Source organism: Gossypium hirsutum, chromosome D10, assembly GCF_007990345.1.
Source record: "Gossypium hirsutum isolate 1008001.06 chromosome D10, Gossypium_hirsutum_v2.1, whole genome shotgun sequence".
Classification (NCBI taxonomy): Eukaryota; Viridiplantae; Streptophyta; class Magnoliopsida; order Malvales; family Malvaceae; genus Gossypium; species Gossypium hirsutum.
Genome location: NC_053446.1, coordinates 62,743,988 through 62,763,032, shown reverse-complemented (window position 1 = coordinate 62,763,032; position 19,045 = coordinate 62,743,988). Strand labels below are relative to the sequence as shown.

General features: G+C 33.3%; 3 protein-coding genes across 4 annotated transcripts; 2 read left to right on the top strand and 1 right to left on the bottom strand.

The window, feature by feature from the left end:
* The first annotated feature begins 404 nt into the window (after positions 1-404).
* On the top strand, positions 405-1,165 carry LOC121222114 (uncharacterized). Its single transcript, XM_041102026.1, has 2 exons — positions 405-707; positions 985-1,165. Exons 1-2 carry the CDS (start codon positions 405-407, stop codon positions 1,063-1,065), a joined length of 384 nt encoding a protein of 127 aa, XP_040957960.1. The 3' UTR covers positions 1,066-1,165.
* Positions 1,166-2,008: 843 nt separating this feature from the next.
* On the top strand, positions 2,009-4,093 carry LOC121222559 (ankyrin repeat-containing protein BDA1). Of its 2 annotated transcripts, XM_041103563.1 has the most exons (3): positions 2,010-2,158; positions 2,242-2,705; positions 2,784-4,093. In XM_041103563.1, the coding sequence occupies exons 2-3, from the start codon at positions 2,265-2,267 to the stop codon at positions 3,705-3,707; spliced, it is 1,365 nt and encodes a 454-aa protein (XP_040959497.1). In that variant the 5' UTR covers positions 2,010-2,158; positions 2,242-2,264; the 3' UTR covers positions 3,708-4,093. The 2 variants fall into 2 exon arrangements, with proteins under 2 accessions (XP_040959496.1, XP_040959497.1); XM_041103562.1 differs by having other exon boundaries at positions 2,009-2,705.
* A 13,638-nt stretch (positions 4,094-17,731) lies between these two features.
* Positions 17,732-18,714, bottom strand: LOC107935707 (ankyrin repeat-containing protein BDA1). The gene has a single exon (XM_041102025.1). It carries the CDS (start codon positions 18,712-18,714, stop codon positions 18,097-18,099), a length of 618 nt encoding a protein of 205 aa, XP_040957959.1. The 3' UTR covers positions 17,732-18,096.
* Between the last annotated feature and the right edge of the window lie 331 nt (positions 18,715-19,045).

Below are 19,045 nucleotides of genomic sequence, written 5' to 3'. Positions count from 1 at the left end.
TAATATATGTATATATCTATAAAAGCAATTATAATAATAATAATAATGCAATAACAATAATAATATAAAATTTGTAAAGAAAATAAACAAAATCACTAAAGGATCAGATTAAACATTAAACAAGATTCGGGGAGTTCAAAGCGCAAATAAACGAAAGGGGAGGGATTGATCTGAACACGCATGTAACATGGAGGGTCCATCAAAGAAAATTACCCTTCCTTTAAAACGGCCTAGTTCGAGTAAGGACGAAGTTGAAAATACGGAAAAAATTTTGGGTAAATTTTAAAAAATTAAAAGAACCTAATTTTAAAAGTATTAAAAAAGCGGAAGGGCTAAACGCGCAATTAGCCCTTCCGTTAAAACACGCGGATCCCCTAAGGCAGACGGGTCGGGTCTCGGGTCTTATGCAGAAACGGCGTCGTTTTAGGGGCTTTCTGACCCTTCCAAAACGGCGCCGTTTTGGATCCTTATATAAATCAAACCCCCCTAAAAAAAATCATTTCATCCCTCTTTTTAAAAAAAAATTTCAGAACTCTTTCTCCCCCTCTCTCTTCTCCGGTCAAGGGCCTGGGCAAGAGCCACCGTGCCGGCCACCGGTCGCCGGCGCCGGCGCCGCCGTGCACGGCGGTAGGGAGACCAAAAGTCTCTCCTTTTTCTCTCCGATGCCTCTCCTCGACCTCCCGAACGCTCCGGTGACGGCAAAAAAGGTAAAAATGCCTCCTTTTTTTATTTTTGTTTCGAAATAAAATAAAATAAGATAAACGAAAAAACGACCTTTTTTCTTTCTGTTTTCTTCCAATCTTGCAAAGAGTTACAAAAAGAGATCTCTTTTTTTTTGCAAAGGACCAGATCGATTTTTTTTCCCCCCTATTACAATGGTTGTGTTCGGCTTATATAGCCAAATCTTTAAAACTGTTAAACTTCTATTTCTTTATTGTTTCTGTTGTCTTCTAGTGCTTGTGTGTTGTTTGCTCTATGTTGCAGGCGGGCAGTTGGGCAAATGGCAGAAAGCAGGTGAACGGCGGAGCAGGTGAGAAGGCCAGGGGCAAGGACGTGCGGCGCTAGGCTAGGGTTAGGGGTTAGGTCTGTTTTGGTCTTGGGTTTGGGCTGGTTCAGATTGGGCTTTGGGTCTGTATTGGTTTCGGGCCTCGGGCAAAAATGGGCTCTTACAAAAATGTTAACCAATAATATATTGGTATATTCTTTTTTTAATAAGCTTATTTGATCAAACTAAAAAAAAAAAATCTTAACCAAATTATAAATGAAGGATTCCTAATAATTTAACAAAATAGTTAATAAAAAAATATTGTTAAAATTTTTAAAAATATATATCAAACAAATTTAAAATTAAATATTTCTAGTAACCTAAAAAAATAGAAAATAAAAATAAGATTGTTACAAGTTAAAAAGAAGAAGAAGAGATAATAATCTAAAATATAAAATCTAATGATACGATAAAAAATTTACTTAATTTTCTTTACTTGAACAAAGAAACCGAATTTTCTTTCCCTCAATTTACTTAATTTTCCCTTCTTTTTTCTTCTTTTTAATCCAAACATGTTGTAAGTGATAATAGCTATTATCTACTTACCATTTTCACACCTTTTTTATTAAAAAATTATTATTAATTATTATTTGTTTTCTTTATGAATTATATCAAATGTTCTTAAAAAAATTAAACCACTAAATAATATATAAAATTTTTAGAGACATAAAATTAGTATGATACAGTATTCATCCATATTCAATATATTCTCTAATCCAATTTATTTAATATTTTTTTTATTTAATATATTAAAGAAATTAGATTAAATAAATGTTTTTAAACGTTTTAACTAAAATTAAATTGAATTAAAAAATTAGATTAAAAATGTATATTAAATATGAATTTAATTACTATTTCTTTCTAATAGGTGACATTCACGTGTATACGTGTAGAGGCTGACATCACATATAAATCCAAAATAATTAAGTGCTATAAAATGTCTAACACTTCATCTGGAAAAAATAATCAAACACTTCATTATATCCTTAACATAATCATATCCTCTGCTAAAGCGTTTTTTCTTCACTCCATTTCTATATTCTGCAAATTTCCGCACCTTGCTATGGATGAGAGGATGATAGGTGCTGCACAAACAGGAGACATAAACATCTTGTACGAGTTAATTCTGAATGATCCATATGTTTTACAGCGTATCGATGATGTACCTTTTTTCCATACTCCTTTGCATGTAGCAGCCTCTGCAGGGCATATTGATTTTATGATGGAGATGATCAACTTAAAGCCATCGTTTGCAAGAAAGCTAAACCAAGCTGGGTTTAGCCCCATGCACTTGGCTCTGCAAAATCAAAAAACTCTAGCAGTGCTTCGACTCCTCAGGTTTGATGAAGGCCTTGTTCGTGTCAAAGGGCGGGAGGGCTTCACTCCTTTGCATCATGTGGTTCAAAATGGAAATGTTGATTTTTTGATCAAGTTCCTTGAGGTTTGCCCCGAGGCTATTGAAGATGTGACTGTTCGAGATGAGACGGTTTTCCATCTTGCCGTAAAAAATGACAGGTTTGAAGCTTTCCAAGTCTTGGTGGGGTGGCTTATAAGGAGCCGCCATAAAGCTGCCAACCGTTGGGAGAAAGAACTACTGAGTTGGGCAGACATTGATGGCAACACTGTTTTACATGTTGCTACTATCAGAAACAGACCTCAGGTATGATAATTTTGCTAGTAAAATTATTTATGTATATATATACTCAAAGGTTACTTGTATGAATATTCTAATTAACAGGTGGTAAAAGTACTGCTGAAACGCTTGTGTGGAGACCATATCAATGCCAAAAATGCGGAGGGATTGACTGCACTTGATATCCCATCACAATACCCATTGGATGAAGGGAGAGTGGACTATAAGGAGTCCATTAAAGATATGATAAGCAAAGCAGGAGGTTTGCGTGGTTCCTCTTCCTCGCTTCCCAAAGCCTCCATCTCTTCAATCCACATCGAATCTTTAAAAGGAAAGGTGTCAGTTCTTCAAAAAATTGCAACAATAGCAAGTCGTGGAAAGAAGGGAATCCCACATGAGACGCGTAACACATTTTTAGTAGTCACAGTGCTAATTATAACAGCCACATACACTGCCACTTTGAACCCTCCAAAGCAGCCTGATACCATTTCAAATTCCCAGAATTTCCATCTCACGTATGACATATCTTTAGGTTCAACCAGCACTGGACCCGTACCAAGTCCTCCACCCGCTGAAGAAAAAAAAATAGAAAATATACTAGACGTGTCCACAATGTTTTGGTTATACAACACTTTAACCTTTTGGGCAACAACTGTTTTAACAGCGTATCTCCTACCCAGCCGTTCAATGTCCTTGTTTATTCTCATAACACTTTCCTTGTTTGGGACCTGTTACATGCTTTTGGTTGCTGTTTCCATACGGACACTCGCACTTCAGTATTTTTTCTATCTTTCGACTCCTGGATCCGTTTCCTATTCTAAACTCAGCACTACTAATTACTGCTTGGCAACGGTACTAGCTCTCGTGACATTATACAGGACATCCTATTATATGCTATACAGGTTTGTACCCAAAAGAAGGTTCTTCCTCCTCCTACAAGTCGTTTCGCTTTGCATCTTTGCTGTTATTCTTGTTCCAGCTATCCTAAATTCTGAATTAATATTGGAGATTACCCAATATGGAATATAGATTGACAAAGGAAACTTGTTTAAATGAGTCAATAAGACTACCATTGTAGGGTTGGATGCTGATATTAGTGTTTTGGATTTAGAAGTTAATAATGCTTCTGGGTTTATAGGCTGAAGACCATGAGCAATAAGTGATTGTAGAGTCGGTTCAGATTGAAAAGAATAAACATTTTGGTGAGCTCTGATTTCTAGTTGAATGTGGGAAAGACTTTCTGATAGGGGATTGGTGGTAAGTGTTTCAAATTTCCCTTTGTGGTCAATGTTTATGGGTTGAACTAAGTTTTTTCACCCGTTAATAAAATAATAAAATAGAATGTCTTTGTAATATAATTAAAGTTGGATCTAAATTTGATTGAATAAATTGTGAAAAATCGAGAGTTTCGAATATTAATATTTAGGTACTAAATCAAATAAATTTCTTTATATATTTAACAAATTATGTATTATTATATACTTATCCATTTCTCCTTTCTTCTTAACTTAATTTAACTTTAATTAAATTACTTAAAATAATTAATTTTTTTAAATTATAAATAAACATCTTTTCTTCTTTTATAAATTTTAATCATTTTTAGTTTTTTTTCAGAAGTTAATATTTTTAATTTTTGTAACCAATTTTTTAAAAAAAATTAGTTTATAGGCAATGGAGTTTTTCCATTTTAATTTTTTTTTTCTATTTCATATTATACATTTTTTAAAACAAAAAAATATATTAGATTAAATCTTTAAGGATTGTATAAATTTTAAATATTCTATTTTTCTATTTTTTATTTTAATTATTTATGTTTAAGAAGAACGAAAGTTAAAAAGTAAATTTAATATGAACGAGTGTATAATAATAATTTTATATTTTTAAAATTTGATGATGTGATAAAATTTTATTAATATTAAAATCTTTAACTTTTTGGACTATTCTAATATAAATTATTCTCATACACGAGTGCCTAAACAAATAAAAAAGGACAACCTAGCCTACTATCCATTATACCAACAGTGGAAAAAAAGTTTATTTTTAGTCTAACATTTATTTAATAAAAGTAAAAATAAACTTAATCCTAAACTCTTAATAAAATGTTCTTGTAAATAAAATATAAATAAAAATAATTATGAAAGATAAAAATAACATTAAAATTTTCAATTTAATTTTCTCTTTCAAAATTCTTGTAATATTTCTTTTATATTCTTCATGTCCGTTTTACAGTTTATATTTGGGATTCGTAATTATCCTATTAAAACCGTAAAACTCTTTTACAAAACTTAATAAATCAGAATCTATCATGTCAAATAATTAAGAACAAAACTAAATGCAGAAGCGTATTTGAATTTACCGATTTCTTGAAATCTACGAATTTTAAGGTTTTGATCTTCTAAATTAGCTCACAAGTAATCTAAAGAAGGTGACTCTCTCTTTTCTCAAGATGGGATATTAGAAAAGTTACATATGCGTAACTTGGAGACCAAAATCCTAATATATAATATTTTCACATTAACCTAATTTCTAATCAGCCCATCATAAATTAGAAATTAGTTACTAGAGTATCTACACATATTATTGACCTATATTTTATTTAATAACTAAAATCCAATAAATCTTAACCAAATTAGATCACTTTTAATTTGAGTTAATCTTTTATGATAGTAAATAATAACATGTAACATGCTTATTATATATGTGATGTCCATATATACCACTTGGATGACATATATATATATACCGATTACCTTATAATTACATGTCATTATATAACCTTATGAGCTCAAAATTTTACTATCGTATCTAAAAGGTATTTCGAACAATCTGTCCATTAATTATGTTAACATAGAAAGAATGCAACTTTGTTACATATATCATAACTAAATCCAGCCTTAATCACATATATTAGCACAACCAAATGACATAGATTAAGTATGGATGTGTAACATGAAAATTACATGTAATATGATTCAAACATGCATATTCTAACCGGTCCACATTAATCTTAGTGAGATCAAACTTTACCAAATAAACTTTCTTTCTACAAAAAAAAAATAAACTTAATATTTGTAAACTAAAATAATTGAAAATGTATTTATAACATAAAAACGTTTAAAAGTACAAACTCCTACTAAAATCAAATATCCTTGAATGACATTACACACATATCAACAGTGTGCTCAGGAAAAAAGCTTTGGGTGGTAGTCCCTTAATAAGCGAATCCACAACCATGGAGTTTGTCTCAATATACTTTATAGACTCTAACCACCCTAAACTTTTATTTTAACAACAATGAACTTAAAGTCTATGTGCTTTGACTTTGATGTGCTTCTAATGTTATTCGAACAAAAGACTACTTAACTATTGTTACAATTTGCACTTTAGTGACAAAGTTTTGCATCAATATTGTAGCAGGCCCAATCTGCTCGAGCCCACACAAAAAAAAACCAAATCAAAAAATAAAAGTCCAATAAAATAAAAAGTCCAGAATTACACAAACAACCCAAAATAAACAAACACAAATCAGCCCAAATATCTAAAACCCAAACCCAACAAACCCTAATAGCCCAATACCCAAAATAACCATTAATAAGTCCAAAAGTTCAGTTACAATAGGCCAAATTCGGATTGAGGCCTAAACCCAAAATCTAACCCAATCCTAGACCCAATACAATCCTAGACTTAATTAAACCCTAGCCCGATTTGAAGTGGCCCAATTTGAAATCTCCAGAAACCCCTAGGGTTTTTGGAACAGTCCACGCCGCAGCTGGGAACCAGGCCTCCACGCGTGTTGCACCTCCACGTCATCGCTCCTTCGTACACCTGAAACAGAAACGAATAACAGTAAAAAGCGAGCAACAATATGCCAGCAAATGAAAATAGCTAGATAACATAATAGATTTCTTTTTTACATATTTTCTTTTTTTCGTTTCGGCTATAAAAAGCCAATTACAAATCTATAAAAGGAGACGAAAAATCAAAGAATCAGAATTTTCTAAAGGTGATTTGAAACCTTTTTTTTTCTTTTCGTTGTTTTTCTTTTCTGTTCTAGACTCATCTATTTGTTTACTCATCATGTGTAAAAAAAAGAAAAAAACGATTTAAGGTGAGAAAATTACTTGGTGGTGTCGAATCCTTGCTCACTCTGTCGCAATCGAAGTTCAGACAGGGATCGATTGGCCTTTGAATGGCCAGGCTTCTAAACGGCGTGTGGCTAAGGTTTTTATCTGATTCGAAATGGCTAAAAACTTGTTTATTTTTCTTTTTTTTTGTTTTATAAAGGCCATGCAACGGCACCATTTAAAGTCTGTTTCAATGGCTCCAAAACGGTGCCGTATTGACTATACCCGATGACTCGACCCAGAGGCAGCTAGATCTGCCTGTTCTGGTCTTGGTAAGGATATTTATGCATTTGCCCCCTCCGTATTTTTTATTATTTTAATTCAATTTTTTTTTATTTTCTTCAATTGATACTTTAAATTTTATTTGGTTTCTGATTTGGTCCTGGTGAAACGATGCATTTCAAAAGGCGGGGATATTTCCCCATTTGGTCCCTTTGAGTTATTCGCGCTTTTCAATTGGGTCCTTTATTTTATTTTATTTACGTTTTTGCCTTCTAATTTTGTTTTAAATCCAATTTAATCCTTATTAGCTTGATTTAATTTGCTTATTTTTCTAATTTATTTAAGTATTTATTATTCCATTATTTTTATATATTTTTAAATCTAACCTTATTTTAATATTTATGCTTAATATTATTTTAAATTCATTATTAATATTGTTTAAATTTATCGTATATTATTATCTTAAGTTTTTTTTCATATATTATCATTTTAAGTGTTCATGTATTATTATTCAAATTTATCCTGCATTTTTTTATATATTTTTATGTAAATCAATACTATTTGTACACAATTTTTTTATGGTTTTATTTTACAATATTAAATTGAAAAAGTAAAAAAAATTAAAATTTTAACATTTAAAATATATGAACTAAATCTCAAATTCTACCCAAATAAAGCTACCAACAACCAAATTTTAAAGATTATTCTTTAAGCTTTTATCATTAAAGATGTTGTGCGGAAGCGTGTAAAAGAGTAAAATTTTTGTACTAAAAAATCACACTAAGTTCAATTCCCAGGAAAGAGAGGTGGATCACAAGGATCGCTTAAGTACCAAGTCTTCCTTAGCCAGAATATCCCTCAATCGTAATTTAATAGCAAATAAATCACTACAATCACACACACAATTCATGCAGAATAATACAATAAAGAACACAATAATTTAACGAGGTTCAGCAAATTTTGCCTACGTCCTCGGCCACTACCAAATATATTTCACTCCAAAATACAAGTGAGAATTTACAAAGAGAGAGAGAGAAAACAATGCCTTAAGTAAAGAATGGCAAGTTTGAGATACAGAATGAGAGATGGTCATGCTTATTTATAGTTGAGGTTCAGGGATCAACTTGCAAAGTCACTTTACAATTAGAGACCATATATTGCAAATATCTCAAATTTTATTATGCCAATATCTCGATACCCATATCTTTGACTTTCCAATATTTGATACCCATATATTTGAATTTCTATTATTTGATACCCATATCTTTGATTTTCCATAAATATGGATAATTCCCAATAATCTCCACCTTGAATATTTGATTCGAGTAATCTTATCTTCACACAATTCTCTCTGCCTTTGTCAACAACACTTGATAGTGGATTCTTCAACTGTTAAACATGTAGAATATTGATCAAGTTCAAACAATGTTCGAACTTGATTGTTGTTACCACCTTGGTCATCATATCTGCAGGATTATCTGCAGTCTTAATCTTCTGAAGGTGAATTTTCCCCTTATCAATAATTTCCCGCACAAAATGGAAACGTACGTCGATATGCTTTGTACGTGCCTGATAGACTTGATTCTTTGCTAAATGAATAGCACTTTGACTATCACAATACACATTAATATGCTCCTGAACCAACCCAAGGTTTTAACCATACCTTGTAACTAAATAGCTTCCTTTACAACCTCTGTTACAGCCATGTATTCAGCTTCTGTGGTTGACAACGCAACTGTAGACTGCAGTGTAGACTTCCAACTTATTGGTCCTCCAGCAAGAGTAAACACATAACCAATGGTTGATCTCCGTTTGTCCAAATCACCGGCATAATCAGAATCAACGTACCCAACAACACCTTTACCAAGTGTAGTATCCTGCTTGAACAGTAATCCAATATCCATGGTCTTATGAATATACCGTAGAATCCATTTCACAGCTTGCCAATGTCCTTTTCCAGGATTATGCATATACCTGCTCACTATACTAACTGCCTGTGAAATGTCGGGTCTTGTACACACAATTGCATACATCAAGCTACCTACTGCATTAGAATACGGAACTTGTAACATGTATTCTTGTTCCATATTTGTCGAAGGAGAGAGTTGTGTAGAAAGCTTGAAATGAGAAGCCAACGGGGTACTTACAACTTTAGTCTGCTCGTTCATGCCAAACTTCTGTAGTATCTTCTTTAAATATTGCTTCTGAGACAAACTAACTCTGTCATGAGCTCTATCCCTACATATTTCCATGCCAAGGATCTTCTTAGCTTCACCTAGATCTTTCATCTCAAACTCAAGGTTGAGTTGAGTCTTCAATCTCTCAATTTCAACTTTACTCTTAGATGCTATCAACATATCATCAACATATAAGAGCAAGTATACGAAAAATCCTTCTTGTAGCTTCTAAAAATACACGCAATGATCAAATTTACTTCTTGTATACCTTTGCCCTTTCATGAACTGATCAAATCGCTTGTACCACTGCCTCGGAGATTGTTTCAATCCATAAAGCGACTTTGTCAGTTTGCAAACCCAATTTTTTTATCAGTAACCTTGAATCCATCTGGCTGAGTCATATAGATTTCCTCTTCCAAATCACCGTGTAAAAATGTGGTCTTCACATCGAGCTGAACTAGTTCAAGATCATATTACGCAACCAAGGCTAGCAAAATCTGAATAGACGAATGCTTCACAACTGGAGAAAATACTTCATTGTAGTCTATTCCTTCTTTCTGAGCATAACCCTTTACTACCAATCTAGCCTTGTATCGAACTTCATTTTTATCAGGAAATCTTTCCTTCTTTGAATATACCCATTTGCATCCAATTGCCTTCTTTCCTTTGGGTAGTGTCACCAACTCCCAAGTCCTATTTTTATGAAGAGACTGCATTTCTTCATTCATAGCTTGCTTCCACTTTACACCATCAGGGTTACTTCTTGCTTCTCTGTAAGTAGAAGGAACATCATCATCTGTAATTGGAAGTGCATAGGCCACTATATCATTAAAGCGAGCAGGCATACAAATCTCTCTTCTTGGCCTTCTATATGCAATTGAATCATGTTGCTGTAGAAGTTCTTGGGTCGAAACTTCTTTATCATTTGTTCCTTCAATATTAGCTGGATCATCATTAACCTTTTCAAGCTCCACCTGCTGCAAAGTGCCACTGGTTGTGTTATCCTTTTGTGAATCATTGTTCTTCATCATGGTTGATTCATCAAAAGTCACATCTCTACTGAAAATAATTTTCCTTGTATCAGGACACCAGAGACGGTATCCTTTTACTCCACCAGTTATACCCATGAATAATGCTTTCTTTGCTCTTGGGTCTAACTTAGATTCTTTTACATGATAATATGCAGTGGAACCAAAAACATGTAAAGAATCATAATCAATAGCAGGTTTACCAGCCCACCTCTCCATAGGAGTTTTTCCATTTATTACAGCTGATGGCAACTGATTAATTAGATGGCACGCATATGTAACTGCCTCAGCCCAAAATTCTTTGCCCAATCCAGCATTGGACAACATGCATCGAACTTTCTCCAGTATAGTCCGATTCATACGTTCTGCCACCCTATTCTGTTGTGGTGTATCTCGAACAGTGAAGTGTCATACAATGCCTTCATCGTGACATACTTGTAGAAATGGATCATTCTTGTACTCAGTACCATTGTCTGATCGAAGTCGTTTGACTTTTTGACCAGTCTGAGTCTCCACCATATTCTTCCATTTCAGAAATACATCCAAAACTTTATTTTTCCTTTTCATTAGATACACCCATACTTTTCTTGAATAATCATCAACAAAAGTAACAAAATAGTGCATACCTCCCAAAGAAGCCACTTTAGTAGGTCCCCACACATCACTGTGAACGTACTCCAGAATTCCTTTTGTATTGTGAATTGCTGAACCAAATTTTATCCTCGTCTGCTTGCCCAGAAGACAATGTTCACAGAATTCCAATTTGCAAGAATTTGCACCTTTCAACAAGCCTTGCTTCGCCAAACTCTGCAAAGCTTTTTCACCAGCATGTCCCAATCGCATATGCCATAACCTGGTAGCCTCTGAATCTGCATCTTTCGTAGAAGCTGTTGATGTTGATCCAATAACTGTACTTCCATTTAAATAGTACATATTATTCCTTCTTGTGCCTTTCATCACCGTCAATACCCCAGCTACTACCTTTAGTAATCCATCTCTCAAAGTGATTGTGAGCCCTTTAGATTCTAGGACCCCTAATGAGATAAGATTTTTCTTCAAGCTAGGTATGTAGCGAACATCTGTCAAGACTTGAATTGAGCCGTCGTGATTCCTCAATTGGATTGTACCTACTCCCATTGTCTTACAAGCGCTATCATTGCCCATAAAAACAACTCCACCTTCTAGTTCTTCAAGACTAGAAAACCAGTCCTTATTAGGACACATATGGTAAGTACATCCTGAATCCAAAATCCACTCATCTGTATGACATGCCATTGCCATGCCAACCAAGCTAAAGTCTGGTTCCTCATCATGCTCCACTACACATGTATCAGAAATAGCTTTACCCTTTTGTAACTTAGGACAATTTTTTTTCCAATGCCCTTTCTCACGACAAAAAACACATTCATCTTTGGCAGGTCTCCCTTTGGACTTACTCCTTCTACCAGATTTGTTGCTGCGTGAACGACCTCTTACTGTTAAGACTTCTGTAGTTGTATCTTTGTGATCTTTTTTATCTTTCTTTCGAGTCTCAGATCTATACAACGCACTACAGACTGCATCAAATGTGATTGTATCCTTCCCATGAAGCAATGTGGTGGTAAGATGATCATATTCATTAGGAAGAGAATTCAACAACAGTAATGCCTTGTCTTCATCTTCAAATTTCTCATCCAAATTTAGCAAGTCTGCTAAAATTTTATTGAATGAGTTCACATGGTCATTCATCGACATATCGGGTGCATACGTGAACCGATAAAGTTTCTTTTTCATATAAAGCCTATTTTCAAGACTTTTTGTTAGAAACTTTCTTCCAGTGTATCCCACAACTTCTTCCCTGATGTCTCCATGACAGAGTACTTCTGCTCTTTGGCCAAACATAGGCGAATTGTTCCACATGCCTGTCTATTGATCTTGGCCCACGCATTGTCATCGATCTTGTCAGGTTTTTCTTCAAGGGATATATCCAGCTCTTGCTGACATAAGACATCCAGGATCTCACATTGCCACATACAAAAATTATTGGTACCATCAAATTTCTCTACTTCAAATTTCGCATTGGTCACAGTAGTCTTTGTTGATGACGATGCCTTTTCCATTTTTTCTCCTCAATCCCAACTACAGTACGTGAATAGTGCCGTGAACGATCGTATTCCCCAAGTATGAATCTAGCTCTGATACCAATTGTTGTGCGGAAGCATGTAAAAGAGTAAAATTATTGTACTAAAAAATCACACTAAGTTCAATTCCCAGGAAAGAGAGGTGGATCACAAGGATCTCTTAAGTACCAGGTCTTTCCTAGCCAGAATATCCCTCAATCGTAATTTAATAGCACAATAAATCACTACAATCACACACACAATTCATGCAGAATAATACAATAAAGAACACAATAATTTAACGAGGTTCAGCAAATTTTGCCTACGTCCTCGGCCACTACCAAATATATTTCACTCCAAAATACAAGTGAGAATTTACAAAGAGAGAGAGAGAAAACAATGCCTTAAGTAGAGAATGGCAAGTTTGAGATACAAAATGAGAGATGGTCATGCTTATTTATAGTTGAGGTTCAGGGATCAACTTGCAAAGTCACTTTACAATTAGGGACCATATATTGCAAATATCTCAGATTTTATTATGCCAATATCTCGATACCCATATCTTTGACTTTCCAATATTTGATATCCATATCTTTGACTTTCTATTATTTGATACCCATATCTTTGATTTTCCATAAATATGGATAATTCCCAATAAAAGAAAAATGAAGACTCCATAAGGAAAAAAAAAACATGATGTATATTTTATAAAATGAGCAGAATCATTTGCCCTCTTAGACCATATAACATTCTTACAATAGATGGTTCCCATGCAATAACCTAATTCTCAAACCGCTAGTATATTTTAACTTTGTTTTTTATTTTTCAAATTATAAAAATTTCACCCTTCAAAACTTTATATTTGTCCATTTAGGCATTCTGAAATATATATATTGATGAGCTGGCAATTAATTATTTGATTTCTTTTTTTATTGATACAATGCTTAGAACAATGTAATTGTTATCTGTTCTTAAACTATTATTTAAAAACAATGTAATTGTTTAATTCTTTTAGGTTGGATCAAAAAGGAAATAAGTTCTTTTTGTAAATTTTTTTCTCTTTTTACTGTTAAAAATTGGTATGACTGATGACATAATCAAACAGTTACACGTGTCGTGCCATGTGTATCTCATGCTAATGTAAATGAACCAACTTTTAATAGTACTAATTTGCTCTTTAATCTAACAAGATTAATTTGTCATTTTTTAATAAAATGGACAAAATACAATCCAAAAATAAAATCCAACTAACAAGCAGGTAACCTTATATTCCCAATAATACCAAAGAATTAGAAGGTATATCACCTTTTTTTTTATTTTACTCTTATTTTTAATGATTTTAATTCATTTTACTTGAACATAAACAAAATAATAATAACTATTGAATTAAATTCTTCCATTTTTTATTATATATTTTTAAAGTACATCTCAACTAAAATTAATATTTTGTCTATTTGTAAAATAATTTTTCTATTACATTATACTTCAAATGTTACACTTTTAATAATATTACCATTCCTTTTTTTATATAATTTTTGTCAGATTTTTCCATATATCATAACAAATAACATGTTTACATTGGATTCAAAATGATTTGGCTATCACTTTCCACCATAAGCTTATGCTAGTCACTCTAAAATGAAATGTAAAAATAGAGAGTGCTTCTTTCGTTATGATCTAGTGTCTTTAGTGTAGTTATTTTGTCATATATGCTTGTAATTTTTTGAATAAATTTATTTAGTAAAATTCCATCATTTACATTATTATCCTTTTTCTATCCTCAATGATTTTTGCATAAAAACCAAAATGTATAAGTAAATATTGGCTCACTGATTAATTAATGTTTAACTAATATTAAGTTGCATCATGTGGTCAGATCATGATATGAGACAACTTATATTGGTAGATAATCTAAATGCTATATGGTCTAAAGAATCAAAATTGAGCAAAATTATTCAAGAGACTATTGTGTCGTCTATCAAGTCCAATTGGGGAAATATCTTATCCTAGGTACTGGAACGTATGACTCCCCAAAACATAGAGACATAGGTGTGATTGTCTAGATTGATAATACATCAGACAAGACCCAAGTTGAATTTATCCTACATTTGTTTATGGATTTATTTGCTTGTGACATTCATAGTATGACTTACCTCAATCCTGAATAAGTAACTGACTATGTGTATGTAACTTGTATACTTTGATATATTGAAAGCCAGAGTTCAATTTGTAATAGAGCCAAAAGTCAGTATATTGGGTATTACACTTATGCATGACATTGGTTTACTTACAACAATGAAATTCATAGCCTAATAAATGGTTAATGATATCTTCTCTTTGACATTGTGTGGTTGATGGAGAAGTAACGTTGTCATGGGTCATTTGTCTAGGAAAAATGATTTAATTACTATGTATTAGTAATTGGCTTTTTCATGGTGGAAGATGCGGTGGTCATCATGAGATAAAATATGATCATATTGTGTGAACAGATTTAACCCAATGAGATAAATGATATCCTATGAGGGCAACACACATATGACAAGGTCATTAGACAAATATAAATTCAGTTGCTTTCGTAATGGTATATAATAAGAGAGAATTTAGTTATGGTATTTTTAGTGGATTAACTCTATGACTAAATAATGTTGTAATTAATAGGGAAGAGTTAGAACTTAATTTTAAATTATTTGAGCCCTAATTATATATATTCAATTGTCCCTTTGCTAGCTCAACACAACCATTTATAAATTGCATTTGAATTGATATGTTGAGTGAATGAAAACAACAAATAGAGAAACATGTTGCATGTATCACTATTCGAAGTGAATGCATTTTCTCATGAGGTACAAAATATAACTTAATGATTAATTTAATTTATTTAAATTATTAATTAATTTGTTATAATTAAATAGTTGAAGTTTCAAGTGGGAATTAAATCAATTAGTCATTGCAATTTTACGAAATAAGACAATTTAAATTTATTTACTCATAGATTCTAGTATGATAAAGTCGTCATGACTTTAATAGAAGTCGCCCTCATGGATCCCCTCATCTTGCCACTGGTATTTTATTTTAAAAAGAATTTGGGTCGCAACTCTAACAAGCCAAAAATAAATAAAAATAAGATTACAAAATTCACCCCAAAGCATACTTTGAGTCTTCAATTTTGTCACCACAGACTTCTGCTGCTTTAGCGGTTCATGTTTTTGTCATCATCTTTCCGCCATCGTTTTTGTGTCGTCACCATTGCCGATCACCGTCGGATCACCACCGACCACTTTCATCGAACCACCTCCGGCCATTGCTGTTTTGGCTAGGTTGAATTTGCGTTATCTCAGTTCTCGGGTTTCGGTGGGAAAATTTAGGTTACGAAATTCCTATTTCCGTTTCCTACTCACATATTTTATTCTAAAATAAAATAAATCTTGCATGAAGATGATAGTTCACAATCTAAATTAATAATAAATTATTATTATTTTCTAGGAATCACAACTTTGGCAAATTTACTTTATCATCCATAGCAATAAAATGATATCATATATTCATCCGCATACATTCCCGTAAACATGCATGCATATTATCACAAGAATGTCACATTTTATCAAATATAATTAATCATGAAGAAGAGAGAGAATTTTGATATCGGTTTACACTATAAACATAGCACAACTTGACGCTCTAATACTAACTGTTGAAAAAAATTAGGTTCGAAAATGATTTTCTTGTTGAAAAAAATTAGGTTCAAAAATGGTATTATAGTAATAAACTTTAGGCTGAATTCGCACCTGCGTTTTTGGATAGACGGATTATTGTCATTCCCGACTTTCAACCAAACGATATTTTATGCTATTCTCGTACCACGAGCTACTTTGAGTGTGGGCTCGAATAAATCGAATCAAACACAGAACTAGAAATATTTTTTTTGTGGAAACGAAAATCTCTTCTCAAATAGAAACTGATATAATCATTATTCCAAAAAATATATTTAATTCTTAGAGAATAAAAGTCTCTCTATTTTCAGGCAAAATAATAATATCTGAAAGTTATGTAAATAACCCTACTGATGAATCTATTTATAGGGAAATAAGGTAGAATTCTTGTTGAATTATAGAAGTTTATTTCAACTAGTAAAACGAACTCCTGGTCCAACTAAGAATATAGGTGGCGACAACCCTAGCTATTTTTACTAGGGTTAGACTTCCACCTCTTTTCACATAAAGGGCTTTTGGGACTATTCCATATTGGGTCCAAGTCCAAGTACTTTTTGAGATTTTAATCCAATATTTTATAATTCGATTCAACCCGATATTTTTTATTTAAATAATTTTTTCAATCCAATTCTAATTCAATTAAAATCATGACGACTTTACGTAGAAGAATCTAGAATAAAATATATTTAATATTCTCATATTCAACGATTCAATATAACCAAATGATTTATTTCTATTTTCAAACTTCAAAAAAATATAAATTCAATTTTTAGGTGATTTTCATTTTGAAAGTGGATTTCCACCATTTTCTTATTTGATAAACATTGATCATTAAGATAAACACTGATTTTGTTATTTGTAAAAGACAGATTGACCAAAGCAACAATGGGAATTGATGGTGGATCCATAAAAATGAGTAATCGTCGATCTACTGGTCGAAAAACCTTTGCTTTGATACCATGTGAAAATGGCAGTGCTCCGGCGACAGTTGCAAGGAAGGCAACCAGAGATAGCAAGCAAAACAGAAAAGAATCAGAGAAACGAACTAGTAACTAGAAAATAGAGAAAAGAGCTCATTTTGTGTATTGAATCAGATCATCAATTACAATGTAGCAAAGAACTTAAGTAACTAATTTAACTACTTAAGTACTTTCCCAAGATACAATGCCAGAGAACTTTACCAAATAATAGTAGCATGGAGAAATTTGGTTTGGTAATGTTTGCGGGTCATCAAAGATTGCCCGGAATACCATAAGGACAGGCAGAAACGTTAAGAATGCTTGATTATAAACGGAGCCTGAAGAAAAATATGAGTATGCCTTTTCACTGGCATATGGTAATGGTACCCGTGACCACGTCGAAACAGCAGCTAAATGCATGTAAGATCTCCCAAACACGGTAAGTGCTAGGAGTATCAACCAACGTACAGAATGAATGAGGTGGTAGGAGAATTGCTGTTAAAAAAACTGCTGCCCAAAAGGTTAACGAGTTGTAAGCCCAAAACGAGGAGTATTCAGATGACCATTCATCTTTTATGAAAACGTCAATTGCGGAGGGACTGGGCATGGGCGCAGTATTGATGTCGGTTTTATGCAAAAATGTGTGGGAATTGAGAGGCTGATCTTGACTTAAAGAGAATGGGCTGTCATCAGGCGTATTTGGAGGGTTTAAAGAGGCATCGTAAGTGGTGGTTATAATTAGCAGAGTAATATGTTACGCATCTCATGTGGCATACCCTTCATTCTTCGACCTGCTTTTATCCATTTTTCATACCATGTCATCTTTTCTTTTAAAGAATCGATGTGGAATGAAGAGGTGGAGGTATTGGGAAGCGAGGAAGAGGAACCACTCAAGCCTCCTGCTTTGCTTAGCATATCTATAGTCCTATCCGCTTGCCTTTCATTCCATGGGTATTGTGATTGGATATCTAGTGCTGTCAGTCCCTCCAAATTTTTGGCATTGATTTGGTATGGATGCAAGTGTTCCAGCAACACTTCCATCACCTGTTAATTAGAATATTCATATATAAATAACCGTTTTATCATACTTACATACATATCAATAATTGACTTGATTAGGAAAATTAGCATATACCCGAGGTCTGTGTCTGATAGCTGCAATGTGCAGCACAGTGTTGCCATCAATGTCCGCCCAACTAAGCAGTTCTTTCTCCCAACGTTGTGCAGCTCCATGGCGGCTCCTTATAAGCCACCCCACCAAGACTTGAAATGCTTCAAACATGTCGTTTTTTACTGCAAGATCTCGAACAGTCACATCTTCAATAGCCTCAGGACAAACCGCAAGTAATTTGATCAAAAGATCAACATTTCCAGTTTGAACTACATGGTGCAGAGGAGTGAGGTCCTCCCTCCCTTTGACACGAACAAGGCCTTCATCAAACCTGAGGAGTCGAAGCACTGCATGAGTTCTGTCATTTTGCAGAGCCAAGTGCATGGGGCTAAACCCAGCTTGGTTTAGCTTTCTCGCAAACGTCGGCTTTAATTTGATCATCTCCATCATAAACTCAATATGCCCAGCAAAGGCAGCTACATGCACTGGAGTATGAAAAAAAGGCACATCATCAATACGCTGTAAAACATATGGATCATTCAGAATCAACTCATACAAGAGGTTAATATCTCCTGTTTGGGCAGCCTGTATCATCCTCTCATCCATAGCTTTTCTCTTGAGGTTTAATAAATTAAGCAGTAAATTTTCAGATTACTGAAAACTAAGGAAATTTGCAACAAAACACAAAGAAGAAAGAAGTAGAAGACAACATAGAAATAGAAATAGAACCTATATTTTCCGGAAACACATGTTTCCGATCTGACCACAAGTTATACATGATTTGAACAGAACTCTAGTTTAAGGAGTTAATTTTCTTCGAAGGTCCAAGGAAATTTCCAAGCAGCAAAGTCACAGAAAGAAGGTATCCAGTCCACATGAAATAAAATGGTTGATTTTATACATGACATTTCCAACTGAAGGAGTGATGAATGAATGG

Bases quoted from the DNA above. Each gene is read 5' to 3' on its own strand.
- LOC121222114 (XM_041102026.1), top strand. From the start codon at position 405: ATGCAGAAACGGCGTCGTTTTAGGGGCTTTCTGACCCTTCCAAAACGG. The intron at 708-984 runs GTAAAAATGCCT...TCTATGTTGCAG, and splicing joins CTCCGGTGACGGCAAAAAAG to GCGGGCAGTTGGGCAAATGG.
- LOC121222559 (XM_041103562.1), top strand. From the start codon at position 2,109: ATGGATGAGAGGATGATAGGTGCTGCACAAACAGGAGACATAAACATC. The intron at 2,706-2,783 runs GTATGATAATTT...TCTAATTAACAG, and splicing joins CTATCAGAAACAGACCTCAG to GTGGTAAAAGTACTGCTGAA.
- LOC107935707 (XM_041102025.1), bottom strand. From the start codon at position 18,714: ATGGATGAGAGGATGATACAGGCTGCCCAAACAGGAGATATTAACCTC.